This window comes from Lutra lutra, chromosome 6, assembly GCF_902655055.1.
Source record: "Lutra lutra chromosome 6, mLutLut1.2, whole genome shotgun sequence".
NCBI lineage: Eukaryota > Metazoa > Chordata > Mammalia > Carnivora > Mustelidae > Lutra > Lutra lutra.
This window is the reverse complement of record NC_062283.1, coordinates 119806519-119822929: the sequence shown is the minus strand read 5'-3', so window position 1 is coordinate 119822929 and position 16411 is coordinate 119806519. Positions and strand designations below refer to the sequence as shown.

Below are 16411 nucleotides of genomic sequence, written 5' to 3'. Positions count from 1 at the left end.
TAAATAAATATATTACAAATTAAGTTGAGGAATTCCCAGGAAATCACAAAATAAAGTATATTTGTTTAACATGGTTAACTAAAGAATTCTGGTTCCTAGGCTAAATGGGTTCTGAAGGAAGTGGAGGGCCCCTGATTATAGGAGATTGTTGTTTAATAGATGACTATCTAATGACTAAAGTAAGACTGCAGTCTTCTCTGAGGCAAGTGGCAAGAACATTAGCTTGAATGAAGAAAAGTGGTTGCTAGATATATATATATTTTTTAATGGTTTTTTTGAATGAGAGAGGCACATGAACAGAAATAGCGAGTATAGAATTTGGAAGTTGAATAAACCAGTATAGATTTGATCATGTAATGCTGAAATGAATTATTCTAGACCCATTCTTGGAGTTCTAGATGATCGCTACAGAAATTTCTTTTTGCAACATGAATTTAGTTCCGTTTTTGCTTTTTGTTCTGCATCTCTAAATGTGACATTTTATTATTGAGTGCTGAATTATTTTTATCACTATTGATATAATTTGGGGAAGGGCAATAGTTTTTAAAAATTCTTCACCATTGGGGCCCCTGGGTGGCTCAGTGGTTAAGCCGCTGCCTTCGGCTCGGGTCATGATCTCAGGGTCCTGGGATCGAGCCCCGCATCGGGCTCTCCGCTCTGCGGGGAGCCTGCTTCCTCCTCTCTCTCTGCCTGCCTCTCTGCCTGCTTGTGATCTCTCTCTCTCTGTCAAATAAATAAATAAAAAAATCTTAAAAAAAAAAAAAATTCTTCACCATTAATTTTTTCCATTTTAAATCTAGATTTTACTTTGCTTGCAATGGACATGCCCAGCACAGCTCCATCAGATCTTCAGCCTCAGCCAGTTATATCAGTGATGCAACTTTTTGGTTGGGATGATATCATCTGGCCCCAAGTTGTAGCAAGATATTTAAGTCATTGCCTACAAAATAGGTAAGTGACTTGATTTCAGATACGTGTGTTAATAGAAACTCAGGACTGATCAGTACACTAGGAAAGTAAGAATCTTCAAAATAAAAACTGATCTTACTACATATATTCTCAATTGGGTGGTTTTTTACTTTTGGATATATCAGCAGGAAAGAAAGGAATGGGAATGGGATTGGTTAGAAGACCCACATAGAAATATACTTTGTCCTTAACTTTTTTCTTATGTAAATGGTCATGACTTCTGCTCTTTTTATTAAGAGCCACTTTTTTTTTCTACTTTCCACTTTGTTATCACCTCACCTCGCTAGTTATTAGCCCCTTCCTCGATTTTCCCATTTTAACCTTATTCTTTCTTCTGTCTTTCTCTTGGCATAATCCTACACATGTGCCATCAGTGGAAAGAGGAAAATAAAAATAGAAGATTACAGATGAAAACAAGAATATTTCTGTAAAACTTCTTTTTAGGTGTATTTGTAGTGTTTATTTTCAACAGTGCCTATCTGCATTAATGTGTGTGTAAAATAAGGGAAGCTAAGAAGTGGGGTATGTTAGAAAGTTTTCCTTCCTTTCTTAATCTCTGTGCTCGGGGAACATATTGTCAGGTTTTAGTTTTGGTTTTTAATATCCCATGAATTTATTTTTACAGCATGTTATGTGAAGCACTTTCTCATATAGGCTGTGTATCTTTCCAAGCCTTAACTATAAAATCATGGATCCGTTGCATTTTGCAAATGTACATAAACAACCCCTATGTTCCTGATGATTGGTTCATTGATACAAATCCTGGACAGGCTTTTGGTAAGTATCTGAGGCATTTTGCTTTCTAGATATCTAAGTATGTTTAAGATTTGTTTTTGTTTTTCATAAATTAATAGAAAAAGATATATGTTTGTAATATTATATAAATTATGTTTGTAATATGTATAAATAGTAACTTATTTCCTTTTGCTACCTGTTTCTTTTTCTTGATATTTTTCTGTTACCCTATATGACAAATTTCTCTCTCATAAAGATAAAAGAACTTGTTTCCTTGGAAGCCAGGAACAAAAACTTGCTCTCCAGTGACAAGCTATTTTTTACCTTGAAGAAATTGATCACACAAGAAAAGTAGAACTATAAAGCAAATAACCAGATATCATACTGTTAACACCTTAAAAAGAAAAGTATCCAATTATGAATAATTCTCTCCCGTTTTATCTTAGATATTTTACCTCTCTTCTGCTTTACTATTATTAGTCACAGAGTGATACTTGTACTTTATTTTTTAAAATATCCATACAGTTTTGGTTGTCTATAGGACATGCTTTTTCATAAAGCATTCTTTATGGCCATTTATAAATTACACAAAGGCATGACTGAAAAAAATGCTCCAAATTTACTTCGATATCTTAGTGCATCATTTAGGTTTACATGAATAACTTTTGGGGTTAGGACATTCACAAGTATATGTTTGTTTGATTTTAAATAAAACGTTTCCTTAGAGACTTAATTGAAAGTTTTTAATTATGTGGAAGTTTGAATGTTTTAAAAAAGATGTTATAAGTGAATGCTGCATTCCCTACTCTCATCTATATATGTGTGTAATATAAATGTATGTAGTAAACATAAATGTTATTATGTTGTTTTTATATTAACAGAAAAAAAGTACTTGGAACAGTTGGCTGAACTGACAAGGTTGCTATTTAAACTCTCAGAAGTAAAGAATATTTTCTCAGCGGCTCAAATTGAATATTTACCCAGTCCAGAAGACCCTACAAAAGCACTTGTCCTATTTTTTGAGGTAGTTTTCATTTATTAGTATAATTGTCCAAATCAGTTATAATTATTTTTTCATAAAAACTTGAAGTGTTTATGAAGTTTTTCTATAAATTGAATTATTTTAAATTGACTCATATTATTGTTTGCCTGCTATTATCAAATTCTGGAGGAATAAAAGTGTGACTCTGTAGTTTAGTACAATTCACTCTACAGGACAGCAGAAGCATTACATTTAATGAAAATTAGGGACTGAAGAATGCTACATAATAGGGGCATCTGGGTGGTTCAGTCTATTAAGTGGCCAGCTTGTGATTTCTGCTCAGGTCTGATCTCAGGGTCATGAGATCGAGCCCACTTCAGGCTTTGCACTCTGCATGGAGTCTGCTTGAGATTCTTTCTGTCCCTCTCCCTCTGCCCACCCGCCATGCTCATGCTCACTATCTCTCTCTAAGAAAATAAATAAGACCTTTAAAAAAAAAAAAAAAGAATGCTACATAATACATTCACTAAGGCTTCTGTCAATTGTAGGGATATCTTATTGCTAAAACTGGGATGGCACTATTCTCCAGATACTTGGGAACTAGATTGCCTTGTACATGGTCCCATAATAGTTCGACTTAATGTTTACCACCCTATAGCAAACAGTAAGTTTTACAGTAAAATTTTATTATAGTTAGCATAAACACCAACTGCTTCATATTATTATGGTCGGGTCTTTAAAATCCAGTTCATTTGTTCAGTTTTGTCTCCATAATGAATAGTCCCTTTCAACATTTCACTTTTAATTATTAATTTTGCAGGAATTTCTATTATGTGGTATTTTTTGCTTTATAGCCTTGTTGAAGTTGTTAATGTGTTTAGTGTCTTTGTAAGCAATTCACACTAAAAGTTGGTTTGTTTTCCCTCTAAGTGTTTTATATTAACATCAATGAAAATAAATACAACCTATAAGCTCTTTCCATAAATGTGAATTCTTCCATTGGTTTCCATTAAGTTAAAAGTATAATTGTATGATGATTAGTGATATCATATAAATCCTAAAAATATTTAGTAATAGTTTATGTAGCTATAAAACAGACATTTTTTTTTTAAGATTTTTTATTTTATTTTGTCAGAGAGAGCGAGAGAGAGCGAGCACGCGCGCACAGGCAGAGTGGCAGGCAGAGGCAGAGGGAGAAACAGACTTCCCGCCAAGCAAGGAGCCCCATGTGGGACTTGATCTGAGGACGCTGAGATCATGACCTGAGCCGAAGGCAGCCGCTTAACCAACTGAGCCACCCAGGCGTCCCTAAAACAGACATTTCTTTTGAGCTTTTTGTGTAGTAGTTGATTTAATCTTAACCTGTACTTAAGACACTTACGGTAGGAACCATACTGGACCAGAAAGGGAGGTAGAAATCATTTATTTCACTACTAGTTTTCAGAGACTACTAATTTAAGCCAGTCTTAATTAATTGTTCTTTCATCACTCAGTAAATAATAGTTGTTAGCTAAATCCTAGATAGTATTATGCCAAGATTTCATAGGGATTTGAAAAACCAGAAGTAGTCCTTGATCTTAGAGAACTTTTTACTTGTCTGAGAATACAAGATAAACACAAAGGTTAAAATTATAAGACAGTCTATGCTAAGTGCCAATTAGTTGTTAGATCATTAAGTAGGTTAATAATTCAGAGTGTCTTGGTCTAAGAAGTTTGGATTTTCTCCTGTGAACAGCATGAAGGCTTTATAAATTTTTAAGTAGGTCTGATTGGATCAAATGAGTTAAGAAAATTAGTAATAGTAGAGTAGATTAAACGTACAGAAGAGTTGTTGGCCAGAATCTAGTTAGATTTAGAAGGAAGTGAAAACTGAATTATGGGATTTTTGAAGGGGTATGGAATAAATACTGTGTTTAACCAGAAGAATGATGATATCTTAAGAAGAAATAGGAGCATCATGATTTAAGGTGAGGGAGAAGTAGGTTGAGGAGTTCAATTTTAAACTGGTTTGGTTTGAGATTGTGTGAGAGGTCACTAAGATCATTCCCAAGTGCTGTATGATTTGCTGGGAAGACTAAGAACTCAGCATATAGTTGTACTCACAACTATGACTTATTACAGTGAAAGAATCCAGAGCACAGTCAGCAAAGAGAAAAGGTACCAGGGGTGAAGTCTAGCAACACCGGTATGGCTTCCAACGGTCGTCTCCCGGGAGCTACACTGAACATGCTTAATTCTTCCAGAGAGGAATTGTGACAACACATCTGCAGTGCTGTCTGCTGGGAAAACTCATTAGGGACTCAGCACCTACGTTTTTTAATGGGGACTGGTCACGTAGGTCCCTTTTGCCTAGCACTTAGAAAATTCCAGACTCCCAGAATGAAGGCAGATATTCAGCATAAACTACATTGTTTCCACAAACAGTTTAGGCTCAGTGAACCTTCTTATCAGGAAATGGTGAAAAAAACCTAAGGCCCCAATCTCTAGCCAAGGGCCAGACTTGCAAGGAGGACTTTTTAAAGATAGCAAGTCTAGGGCTTACTGTGTTAACTCTTTCCTGCATAGAAATGATAGTATGATCCTGAGATAGTCTGAGAAATACATGTCTTATAGCCTAAGGAAATAAAGGCTAAACACAAGAGAAATACTGTGATCTAGATCAGTGGTTCTCAAAAGTGTTTCATAGACCCCTGGGGGTTACTGATACCTTTCCAGGAATTTTACAAGCTCAAAAGTGCATTGACATTTGCACAAATAGTGCAGAAACTTTATCACAAATCAATACCATGGCCCAAAATTATACTGGTGGTCATTATCATTTTCGCTGCCATGCAGTCACAGGAAAAAAAAGAAAAAAGAATCCAGTTTCATTTAAGAATAATCCTTAATGAAGCAGTAAAATTATTATTAATTTTACTGAATTTTGATCCTTGAGTACATGTCCTTTAATGTCCTCTGAATGACAATGGGAAGTGTATTTAAAGCATGTCTGCTGCATATAAAGTGAGGTGGCTGTCTACAAATAAACAGCACTTGTGTGGTAATGTGAGTTACAGGCTGACCTGACTGCTTTTTTTTTTTTTTTCACTAACATATAAAGTATTATTAGCCCCAGGGGTACAGATCTGTGAATCATCGGGCTTACACATTTCACAGCACTCACTGTAGCACATACCCTTCCCAATGTCCATCACCCAGCCACCCTATCCCAACGCCCCCCCCCACCCTCCAGCAACCCTCAGTTTGTTTCAGAAAATTAATAGTCTCTTATGGTTTGTCTCCCTCCTGATCCCATCTTATTTCATTTTTTCCTTCCCTACCCACTACACCCCCACCCTGCCTCTCAAATTCCTCATATCAGAAAGATCATATAATTGTCGTTCTTTGATTGACTTATTTTGCTCCACGTAATACCCTCTAGTTCCATATACATCATTGCAAATGGCAAGATTTCAGGTTTTTTGATGGCTGCATAGTATTCCATTGTGTGTGTGTGTGTGTGTGTGTGTGTGTGTGTGTACACATACATACATATACCACATCTTCTTTATCCATTCATCTGTTGATGGACATCTAGGTTCTTTTCATAGTTTGGCTATTGTAGACGTTGCTATAAACATTTGGGTGCACATGCCCCTTCGGATCACTACATTTGTATCTTTAGGGTAAATACCAGTAGTGCGATGGCTGGGTCATACGGTAGCTCTATTTTCAACTTTTTGAGGAACCTCCATACTGTTTTCCAGAGTGACTGTACCAGCTTGCATTCCCACCAACAGTATAGGAGGGTTCCCCTTTCTCTGCATCCTTGCCAACATTTGTCATTTCATGACTTAATTTTAGCCATTCTGACCAGTGGTTTTGATTTGTATTTCCCTGATGCCAAGTGATGTTGAGCACTTTTTCATGTGTCTGTTGGCCATCTGAATGTCTTCTTTGCAGAAGTGTCTGTTCATGTCTTCTTCCCATTTCTTGATTGGATTATTTGTTCTTTGGGTATTGAGTTTGGTAAGTTCTTTATAGATTTGGAATACTAACCCTTTATCTTATACGTCATTTGTGAATATCTTCTCCCATTCTGTCAGTTGTCTTTTGGTTTTGTTGACTGTTTCCTTTGCTGTGCAAAAGCTTTTGATCTTGATGATGACTGCTTTCATCTTGAGAGAACAACTAACAGTATGGTTATTCAGACGGGTATTTGGCAGACATTTTCTCAGAAATGTATGAAATGAGTATCACTTCAAAAAAAAACAACTGACAGTATTTGTTGCTAATGACATAATTTGAGCTTTTAAGAAAATTAGAATCTTGGAAAACTTGTATTTGCTATTATGAGCTTGAAAGCTTCATGATACTTAAAGCTTTTTCTGATGACACTGCTGATAATATTAACAAATGTAACTTTTTAAATGAATAATGAAATGTGCCCACATTGGGAAAATGTATATAACTCAGTGAGCTAGAATTTTCCAGATGACCAAATGGACTTTTAGAAGCATGCATGGGTATTAAACCTTTACTCAAAAAGCAAAATAGATCAGTGGCTTTTAATGTAGCAGAGTATAAAATATTTGTTAACATGGTTTTGAATTCCATAATACAATTAGCCTTTAAGAAATACCACTTGTCAAGTTTTGGTGTAATATCAGAGAGGAATTCCCTGAAAGGATATCAGAGAGGAATTATCTGAAAAAATCTACTAAAATACTTCTTTCTCTTCCAGTTACATATATGTGTGAGATTGAATTCTTTTCATCTGCAACATATTGCAAAAGATTTTATGCAGAAACAAATATAACAATTTAGGTGTCTTCTATTCAGCCAGACATTAAAGAGATTTGCAAAAATGTAAAAATTATTACTAATTTTTTTTGTTTTGGAAAATAAGGCTGTTTTCCCTAGAAAGTTTTTACTCTGTTAACAAATAATGCTTATTATTTTAAAAATGAACTAGTAATTTAAATGTTCCTTTTTATTTTCTGTGGTAAATATCGATAGGTATAACCCAAATAATACACCTTAAGATCCTCAACTTTTAAGTGGATAAAAGGGAACTGAGAAGTTTGAGAACCTCTGGTCTAGGAAAAGAAATGTAGAGAACCAAGGGCAGAAAGCTAAATCGAGAAAAAGAATCATCAAGTCTATCTTTTTTTTGCTGTTTTCATCATCCATCTCACAGTCAGTCACTCCAGGTCATAGATTCCTTATCTTCTCCTCCATTCTACATTTTATTAAATCAACATGGCTAACTTTAATATCACCTTGAATAACTTACCCTAATCCCTCATTTCAAAGCTTCTCCACAAGTCTTCTAGTGATCTTCACACCTGCTCTGCTTCATCGACCCACTCCCATGACTAAACCTAAGGGATGCTGTGGCATCATTTGGATTATCTGAGAGCTCTTTGACCATCACCACCTGTGCCTCCAGCTCTCCAAGTGACCTCACATGACCTTCCACTTCCTTTTCTCCAAGTGCAGCACCCTCTCAAGGTCTCACATCTTCCCCATCCACCCTAATTAGCCCCCTTGGGGCCCTCACTACAGCTATACTCTTACCATCATTTTTATAGTCTTCCATCTTGGTTTTTGGTTCTGCCTACAAACCTTCAACCTTGGATGGATGCAACAACTTGCTTTCTCTTCTTTGTCTTATCTGCTGAGAGTTGCAGGAGCAAAAATCACATAACTGTTTATATTGATGGTATTAGGTCCAATTTAGGTCTTTGAAATCCACTGTAAGTCAGTCCCCAATAATGGTTTGAAAACTTTGCTACTCTTCTCAAACCTCCTGACCCATCTCTAGCCAGTCTTCTCTTGGTTCTTTTTGTGACTGCTCACCTCTTGCTCATTCTCATGTTTCCTCAACTAATTATTTCCCCTGCTCTTGCCATTTCACCTTCTCTCTCTGCCTCACCTCACATTTCTCCCTACTGCCTCTCACCATTTTGCCTGTGCCCATTCTCTCATCATTTTTCCTCTGAGAAAGTAAAGCTAGCATCTAATGGCTTATAAAGAAAATTCTAGGGGGATAAAAATCAATCCATATCACAGAACTGAACACTATAGAGGTCTTACATTGTAAGAATTTCATAACCTTGCTTGTAGGTTTTCCTTATAGGAATTTGGGGATTGTAATTGCCATTTATATACTGGGATGCTTGGGAGTCTTGATGTGATTTGATAAAACCTCTTTTATATCAGTTCCATTGATTTTTTTTTATTTGTTAAACTTTTTATTTTAATTATAAAAGGCAAGACTTAATTCTTTCCACTGGCATTTTTTTAATTGCTGTGAACGTTTATTGGAAAGGTAAGGATGGACACTTAAGAATGTAAGGGGTGTGTGTAGAGAGAGAAATTTTCTTTATTTCTCAAAGTCAGTATTGTGTAAAACTTGGAAATCTAAATCATGTTTTTCCTTTTTTTTTATAGGCTGTTGGTATTACTTATGGGAATCTGCAGAAACTTTCTGATAAATCTGCCATGGTCACAAAGTCCTTAGAATACCTTGGTGAAATATTAAAATATATAAAACCTTATCTGGGAAAAAAAATTTCCAGCGCAGGGCTGCATCTGACTTATAGGATGATGGGTATGTATTCCTGACTTTATTAAAACTTCCTTAGGTTGAACCTATAATATCATGATAGATAGGAATACATTAGTACACAGGCTACATCACAGTTCTCCATACAATCATAAGAATAATTTTTTTTTTAAGATTTTATTTATGTATTTGACAGAGAGAAACACAGTGAGAGAGGGAACACAGGCAGGGAGTGGGAGAGGGTGAGTGAGGCAGGATTCCTGACAAGCAGGAGCCGGATGCAGGGCTCAATCCCAGGAACCTGGGATCAGGACCTGAGCTGAAGGCAGATGCTTAACGACTGAGCCACCCAGGCACCCCAATCATAAGAATAATTTGGAAGACAATGATTTAGCTTACAGTGATTCATATTGGCTTTCTACTAGTGTATCCCTATCTTGCCCCACCTCTTTCAGACCTCTTCTTGTTAGGCTTGTGTTAATATTAGAGTTAATCATGACCAAAACAGAAAATGTGCTGATACCAATTTGCTGTCAATAGTCTGTCGTGAATCACTCACATTGTGAATATCTAGATAATTAAAATGGACTTTTTTTTTTTTTAATGTTTATCTGTGCTTTGTTAGAATTTAAAATAGCAGGAAACCATCACTCTCCTCTATTTTTCTGGTCTGCTCTGTATGAAGGATGTCAGGAAAGAATTTATTACTGCACTAGAGATATTTATGCTTCAAATCTTGCTTCTCACAATACTATTTTTCTCCTTTCAGAAAGAAATCTTTTTCTGTGCTTGTGCTATAACAGCACAGTTCATCCTTGAGGAAGTCAGTAATTTGAATACCTTTGTTCACTAAAGCCATGTTACTAACCAAAAATAGGAACTGGATAAAAGGAAATGAAAAGTATTTCCTTAGATGTTTTTTTTACAAAATTTAAGGGTTTTTTTTGTTTGTTTGTTTGTTTGTTTTTGGTTTCTTGAGGGGTTTGTTTTGTTTTAATTTCTCTGTGGCCTAAACCTTATATCTGCTCCCTTTGATCTTGTGAACATATGAATAAACCTGATTTGGGCTGTCTGAAACCTTTTATCTTTGTTGTGAAAGATAAAGGAGAATGCAAAAATGTGTAAATATGGATGATGTGGAATGTAGTGAAAGCTATAGTAGCAATACAAGCATCTTAATTTTGGAGAAAAAAATAAGTGATAATTTATTATAAATTTAAAATATTAAGTGTAGATAAATAAGTATTTCGGCATTCAGCCTTATAATTTATTAGTCTCTGTTAGATTTTTGCCAAGCTAAATGTATGATTTCAGAATTTACCTTTATTTTACAAAATATATGATAGTCATAACTAACTGCAAAATCATATTCAGATTGGTGATATGTAGACCCAGGGTAAAATTCTCCTTGTGAAGAATGGGGGACCTTCTTTGTTTTGTACATGGTTGAGTTTTGACTTACTGGAAGGTAGATCTGTATTTTTTGCTTTTGTCTAAATCTCAGAGACTAGGAATGGAATATATTGGTATAATGTTCCTCATTTATGTGTTAAAAATTAAGAACAGGTAATTTACTGTCTTCTGTATGTAAAAGGCTCAGAACAACTGGAGGAGAAGCAAGTATAAAGTTTTGAGGTTTCAGACCTTCTTTAAGTGTGTGGGTTGGGGATATCATATTTACTTAAGAGAAAGAATTAACCATAGAAACTGTTTTATTTACCTGGCCAGTTCCTAACTGGGGATACCTCTGTTGTCTAGTTATGAGAGTACTAGTGAAAGGTATAAACTATTGATAAAATCACACTTAAGATTAAGGCATCTGGGGTCTTAATTGTAACTCACTAATTTCTGAGAAAGGATTGATTCATGAGTAGTATCTTCCACTTTCCTCCTCTTTTTATCATTTTTTGTCATTTTTCTCGCTCTTTATACCTTTTACTTTTCCATCCCGTGTTTTTCTGTTGGTCATTCATCTCTCTTCCGTCATTCTTCATCTTTGTAATTGAAATTCTACCCATGACCCTCAGTGCCCAACCCAAATATTCCACATTTTCCATATTCCCAGGTAGCCTTGGTCTCCCTGATTATGCTTCATCTGTCTATCTCTTATGACATTTTTCATAGCTCACCAGCTTTTATAATTATTTGTGTACTTGGCACGCCCTTACTAAATTTTAAACTCACTTGTGTTAGTGGCCATATCTTTTGAACTTTTCTTCCCGTTGTCATGTTGTATTTTGAACAAATAAAAACATTTCCTGAGTTACGCATTCGACGCTGCATTGGAAACTGGGGATACATTAGCTGAAGAGTCTCACCAATGTGGAAGATGGCATATACTAAATAAATGCTTCTGGAATATAATGATTTTATAAACCTAGCTAATAGTACATAATGTATCTTTTAATGTTCCTAAATGAGCAAGGTTACTTTCAAATTATATAAATACATTTTTAAATGCCTACTGTAATGATCCCAGTCCTCTTATTGTATTTTTTAAGGCTTGGTATATGCATAGAGTAGAAAATAAGTAAACACATAAGAACTCTTATAGTACAGCTCTCCTCCATTTGTACAAGTATGTACCCCACAATTTTTCTATATTCTCAGCATCATCAGTTATATAAGTGATATGTTTGTAGGCAGGAAAAAGACAGTTTTTTATAATGCTATATACTATGTATTTAAACCTTTCTCAAAGTTTTTCACTTAAAAAATTTCTTTCCCTTTGCATCTTTTTAAAGATTAATTTATATATTTATTTGAAAGAGAGCATGGGAGAGAGGGAGGGTGCACAAGCAAGGGGAGGGGCAGAAGAAGAGGGAGAAGCTGACTCCCTGCTAAATAGAAAGCCCAATGTGGGGCTTGATCCCAGGACCCTGGGATCATGACCTGAGCCAAAGGCAGATGCCCAATCAACTGAGCCACCCAGGTACCCTGTCTTTGCATTTTTTAATACCACACATTTAAATGTTCTTCACTGAAACTGAAAAAACTAGGGTTCTGGGAGCACCTGTGTGGCTTAGTCACTTGACATCTGACTCTTAATTTCCGCTCCGGTCATGATCTCAGGGTCTTGGGATCAAGCGCCACATCAGGCTCCACGCTGTGTGGAGTCTGCTTGAGATTCTCTCAGTCCCTCTGCTCCCCCACCCCTGTACTCATGCTCTCTCTCTCCCCGCCCCCCAAAATAAATATTTTTTAAAAATATTTTTTAAAAACTAGAGTTCTGATTTGTCAGTGAAACAAATGGATTGCCTCTGCTTTCTATGAACTCCTAAAACTTAAGATCTTCAGCAAAGTGTTTTAACCATTATAAAAGATGAAATACAAGGGTAGATGATAGCATTTTTGTTTGGAAGCCCCTCGCTCTTTATAAGTCAATTCCTGTGTGACACCTAAGAGTGATATGAATCATTTCAAATGTCAGCGGTGATGGCAGTTCCCTTTGCGGGTATATTAATGTTAGTTAGGATGTGAGTTCTTCTTACATTGCTGTCATTCACCAGTTTTCCACCTACTGGAAAAATGAGGAGCAAGCCAGCGTTATTTAAAATACTGCTAAGTGAGCATTGTGTTTCTTTATGATTGATTATTGTATTTCCTTTTACAACAGAAGATTAATGTTGCTGTTTGTTGTTCTTAGAAGTGATTATTGCTTGGGCTTTTTTCTTTTAACATCAATATACTCTTCTATAAGCATATTTTTGTTTTCCTTCGGAGCTTGAATTTTAAAACTTTGTTTTATGGAAATGGCTTTGAATTTTTTCATCTCCTCTGCTTTCTAAGGTGGAATAAAATATAAAAGTTTATGTGGTATATGTATCACTGTGCCATTTGGGCAAGTGCTTCTTTTAAATTTGTTTTAGTAAAGAAGACCTCAGTAGCAGAAATACACTCTAATCGGAACTGGTTATCTGCTCTTAATTCCTTTACCTAACAAAGGGTGCTCATTTGTTTAACTCCAGTCTCATCAAATGTAGCAGCTGATTCCCAGCATTAAAGAAATCATAATATATTTCATGTAGTGGAGATGTCTGCTTCTCTTCTTTCAGAATCAAAATTTAAATTTACTGTGTATATTAACAATTGGAAGTTACAAAAAGTGAAGTTCAGGGAGGTTAAGTGATTGCTTCAAGGTTACAGCTAATCCTTTGTTCCTACTTTAACAATTAAATTTAGCTATATCTTTTTGTGTTGCAAACTGGGTTGAGACAGCCTATACAATTTTATGTAAGACTAGGTATCAAAAAAGTAAATGTGGAGTAGTAGCATGATGAAGCCCAGGGAGAGTGAGCACACACATAAAAGTATATAATACATGGTCTTCTAGAGTTCTTAAAGTTGGGTTATAAATTTGCCTCTGAGCTTCTTAGCAGCCACAGCAAGCATAGAGATCTGATTAATACAACATGTGATCTGTATGTTCACATACTGTAGAGCCAAATCATAGTGTGCTTGAGTGTATTATGAGTTAAATGCCAGTTGCTTAGGAAATATGTTTTTCTTAGCCCAGAATTCTGAGAAAACTTTGTCTCTTTAGCGAAATACATGATGTGACTGTCTTTTGACTCTTAATACGTTTCTCTCTATTGCTTACTTTAACTTTGTCCTTTGTGCTTTAAATGTAAATTTTATGGCGGAATGGCAAAACTTTCTGGTTAGACGGTAACCATACCTGCCGTTACTCCTCTTCTTTGTCAGGAATTCTCGTTAAATCATGGGCACAGATCTTCGCCACCTCTAAAGCGCAGAAACTCCTATTCCGGATCATCGATTGTTTACTGCTGCCGCACACCGTGCTACAGCAGGAGAAGGAGCTGCCTGCACCTATGCTGACTGCAATTCAGAAGAGCCTTCCTTTGTATCTCCAGGTAGAGTAAATGTGGCTGTGTGCACGTTTAAAAGAAAAAATTAAACTCTGCCTTAAAACAATATCCTAACTGCAGATTTGAAAACCATCCATTGTCCGCTCATGTATGTGTGTACCTGTGGCACTTCTGTTGAGCAAGTTCTAAATTCCTTTTGTGTTTGAAAACAAAGATGGAAGAGGCAAAGTCTCCCAAGAAGCAATTAAAGTTGAGACAGGAGGCGGACTAGCATAAACACAGTACTGTGCTCCCTATTTGCCTTAGAGGCCTCAGCTGTCTGCCAGCCAGACAGCGATGAGAGATGTGAGAGAAGATACCGTAAAGGAGATGAGCTGTAAAGGAGCAGAGGGGGTCAGAGTTGAAGGACCAGTTCTGTCAGAGGGAACAGCCGGTAAAAGGCATAAGCTTTAAGAAAGTACGACACGCCGGGGAAGAGCAGATAATTCTGTTGTGGTTGGACACTCATGTAGGAGGAGCCATATACTGGAAGGCTCCACGTGCCACACTTGGGAGTCTGGACTTGTTCTTTTACGTGGGGATTTGAATGCATGGTTGATGGGTTTGGATGGATTTTGAATAGGGGAGGGGGAGTGACATATCATATTTACATGTTAGCAAGGTGATGCTGGTGGCAACTTCTAAGCTGGTATGGGAGTTATGTTGAAGACTTGGAAGGCAACGAGTAGTTCATTTTCTTTTTTTTTTTTTTTTTTTGATTATTCAAATTTATTACCATCAAGAATTATGCAACGATAGTAGTTCATTTTCTGAAGGTTTCGAACAAAGCCAGTAGGTACAGAACTCACATAGCAGACTATAGAAACATTTAGGAAGTCTGATTAAAAATACTTGCTGCGTGAATGGTGCACAGCACCAGAAAGAAATAGAATGCTTCCTAGATTCCAGAGTGGCTGCTTATGAAGATAGTAGTGTGGCTCACTAACATGGGCAATTCTGGAGATATAGGAATGAAGGTAATGATCGATATCTGAACAGCTTTCATTTGAGGTGCTGTGCAATATCTAGGTAGGCACTTGGAAATATTGATCTGTCATTCAGGGGAAAGCACAGAGATGGAAGCGTACTTTGTTATTCATTAGTGTCTCATACTGAAGATAAGTGCTTCTTAATTTGGGGTTCAGGAAGGGAAGCTTGAGGAAGAAAGGGAGAACAGAATTTGATTAGGTAATAAGCAGTCTTTTCCACAGATGGATTTTCTTAAACAGATTTTTACAGTTTCTAAGAAGTTTTAAGTTGGCTTTTTAATTTTGTATTAGTAATAACATAGTAAAGTTTAGCTGGTCTGCTAGCAGAAAGATAAAGTGCTGCCAATCAGGGAATATGGGTGGGGAAAATCTTGGGCAGCAGGAGAGTCTGAAAAGCATGTTCCCTTTGGCCCTCTTATGCCAAAATAGTACAACAAGAATTTGTATTAGGGATGCCTGGCTGGCTCAGTCGTTATAGCATGGGACTCCTGATCTCAAGGTCGTGAGTTCAAGCCCCATGTTGGGTGTGGAGCCCCAATTAAAAGAAAAAAAAAAAAACTTAGTAAGTGGATAACTGAAAAATTTGGTAAATTTATCTATTTGGCAGAATTTACTTAGAGCAATGCCTTTAAATTCTTAAAGGTACTCAGCTATCTTCCAAGTTTTCGGAATATACGCATGTTTTACTTCTTCATCTTCTACTAATGTGATTTTAAACAAAAACATTGAAGAAACTGGGTAGAGGGGTGTTCATTGCTTTTTTTTCCCCCCAGTTGTTTGATAGTGTCTTAACAGATCTATGCTACTTTTATTATAAATAATCTTATTTATAGCTAAAATGGAGACATAAACATTTCTTTTTTTTTTTTTAAGATTTTATTTATTTATTTGACAGACAGAGATCGCAAGTAGGCAGAGAGGCAGACAGAGAGAGAGGGGAAGGGAAGCAGGCTCCCTGCTGAGCAGAGAGACTGATGTGAGGCTCGATCCCACAATCCTGGGATCATGACCTGAGCCGAAGGCAAAGGCTTTAACCCACTGAGCCACCCAGGCACCTGACATAAACATTTCTACTTATTTCTCTAGGAAAACACTTTGCTAATCACAAAGTACCAAATTATAGATGCACTTTTAGCACATGATTTGTCATTGTTTTGGTGATTGTCTATATTTTAGTAATATACAGTATTTAGTAACGTTGGCAGAAAAAAAATTCTGTTTCTCAGGGTATTGGTTTCATTGTTTCTAAGTATCAAGTACTGTAATCCACATGGAATTATTTTGTTAACTTTGTTAATTTCTATACAAATAGAAGGGA

At 36.2% G+C, this 16411-nt stretch overlaps 1 protein-coding gene across 2 annotated transcripts in view; it reads left to right on the top strand.

The window, feature by feature from the left end:
- MMS22L (MMS22 like, DNA repair protein) overlaps window positions 1–16411 on the top strand; it is a 131039-nt gene that overhangs the window by 96533 nt on the left and 18095 nt on the right. For both annotated transcript variants that reach the window (XM_047733260.1, XM_047733261.1), the window contains 5 exons: window positions 801–951; window positions 1595–1746; window positions 2586–2728; window positions 9122–9281; window positions 13941–14110. In XM_047733260.1, the coding sequence (XP_047589216.1) occupies window positions 801–951; window positions 1595–1746; window positions 2586–2728; window positions 9122–9281; window positions 13941–14110 (776 nt within the window). The remainder of the gene's footprint in view (window positions 1–800; window positions 952–1594; window positions 1747–2585; window positions 2729–9121; window positions 9282–13940; window positions 14111–16411) is intronic.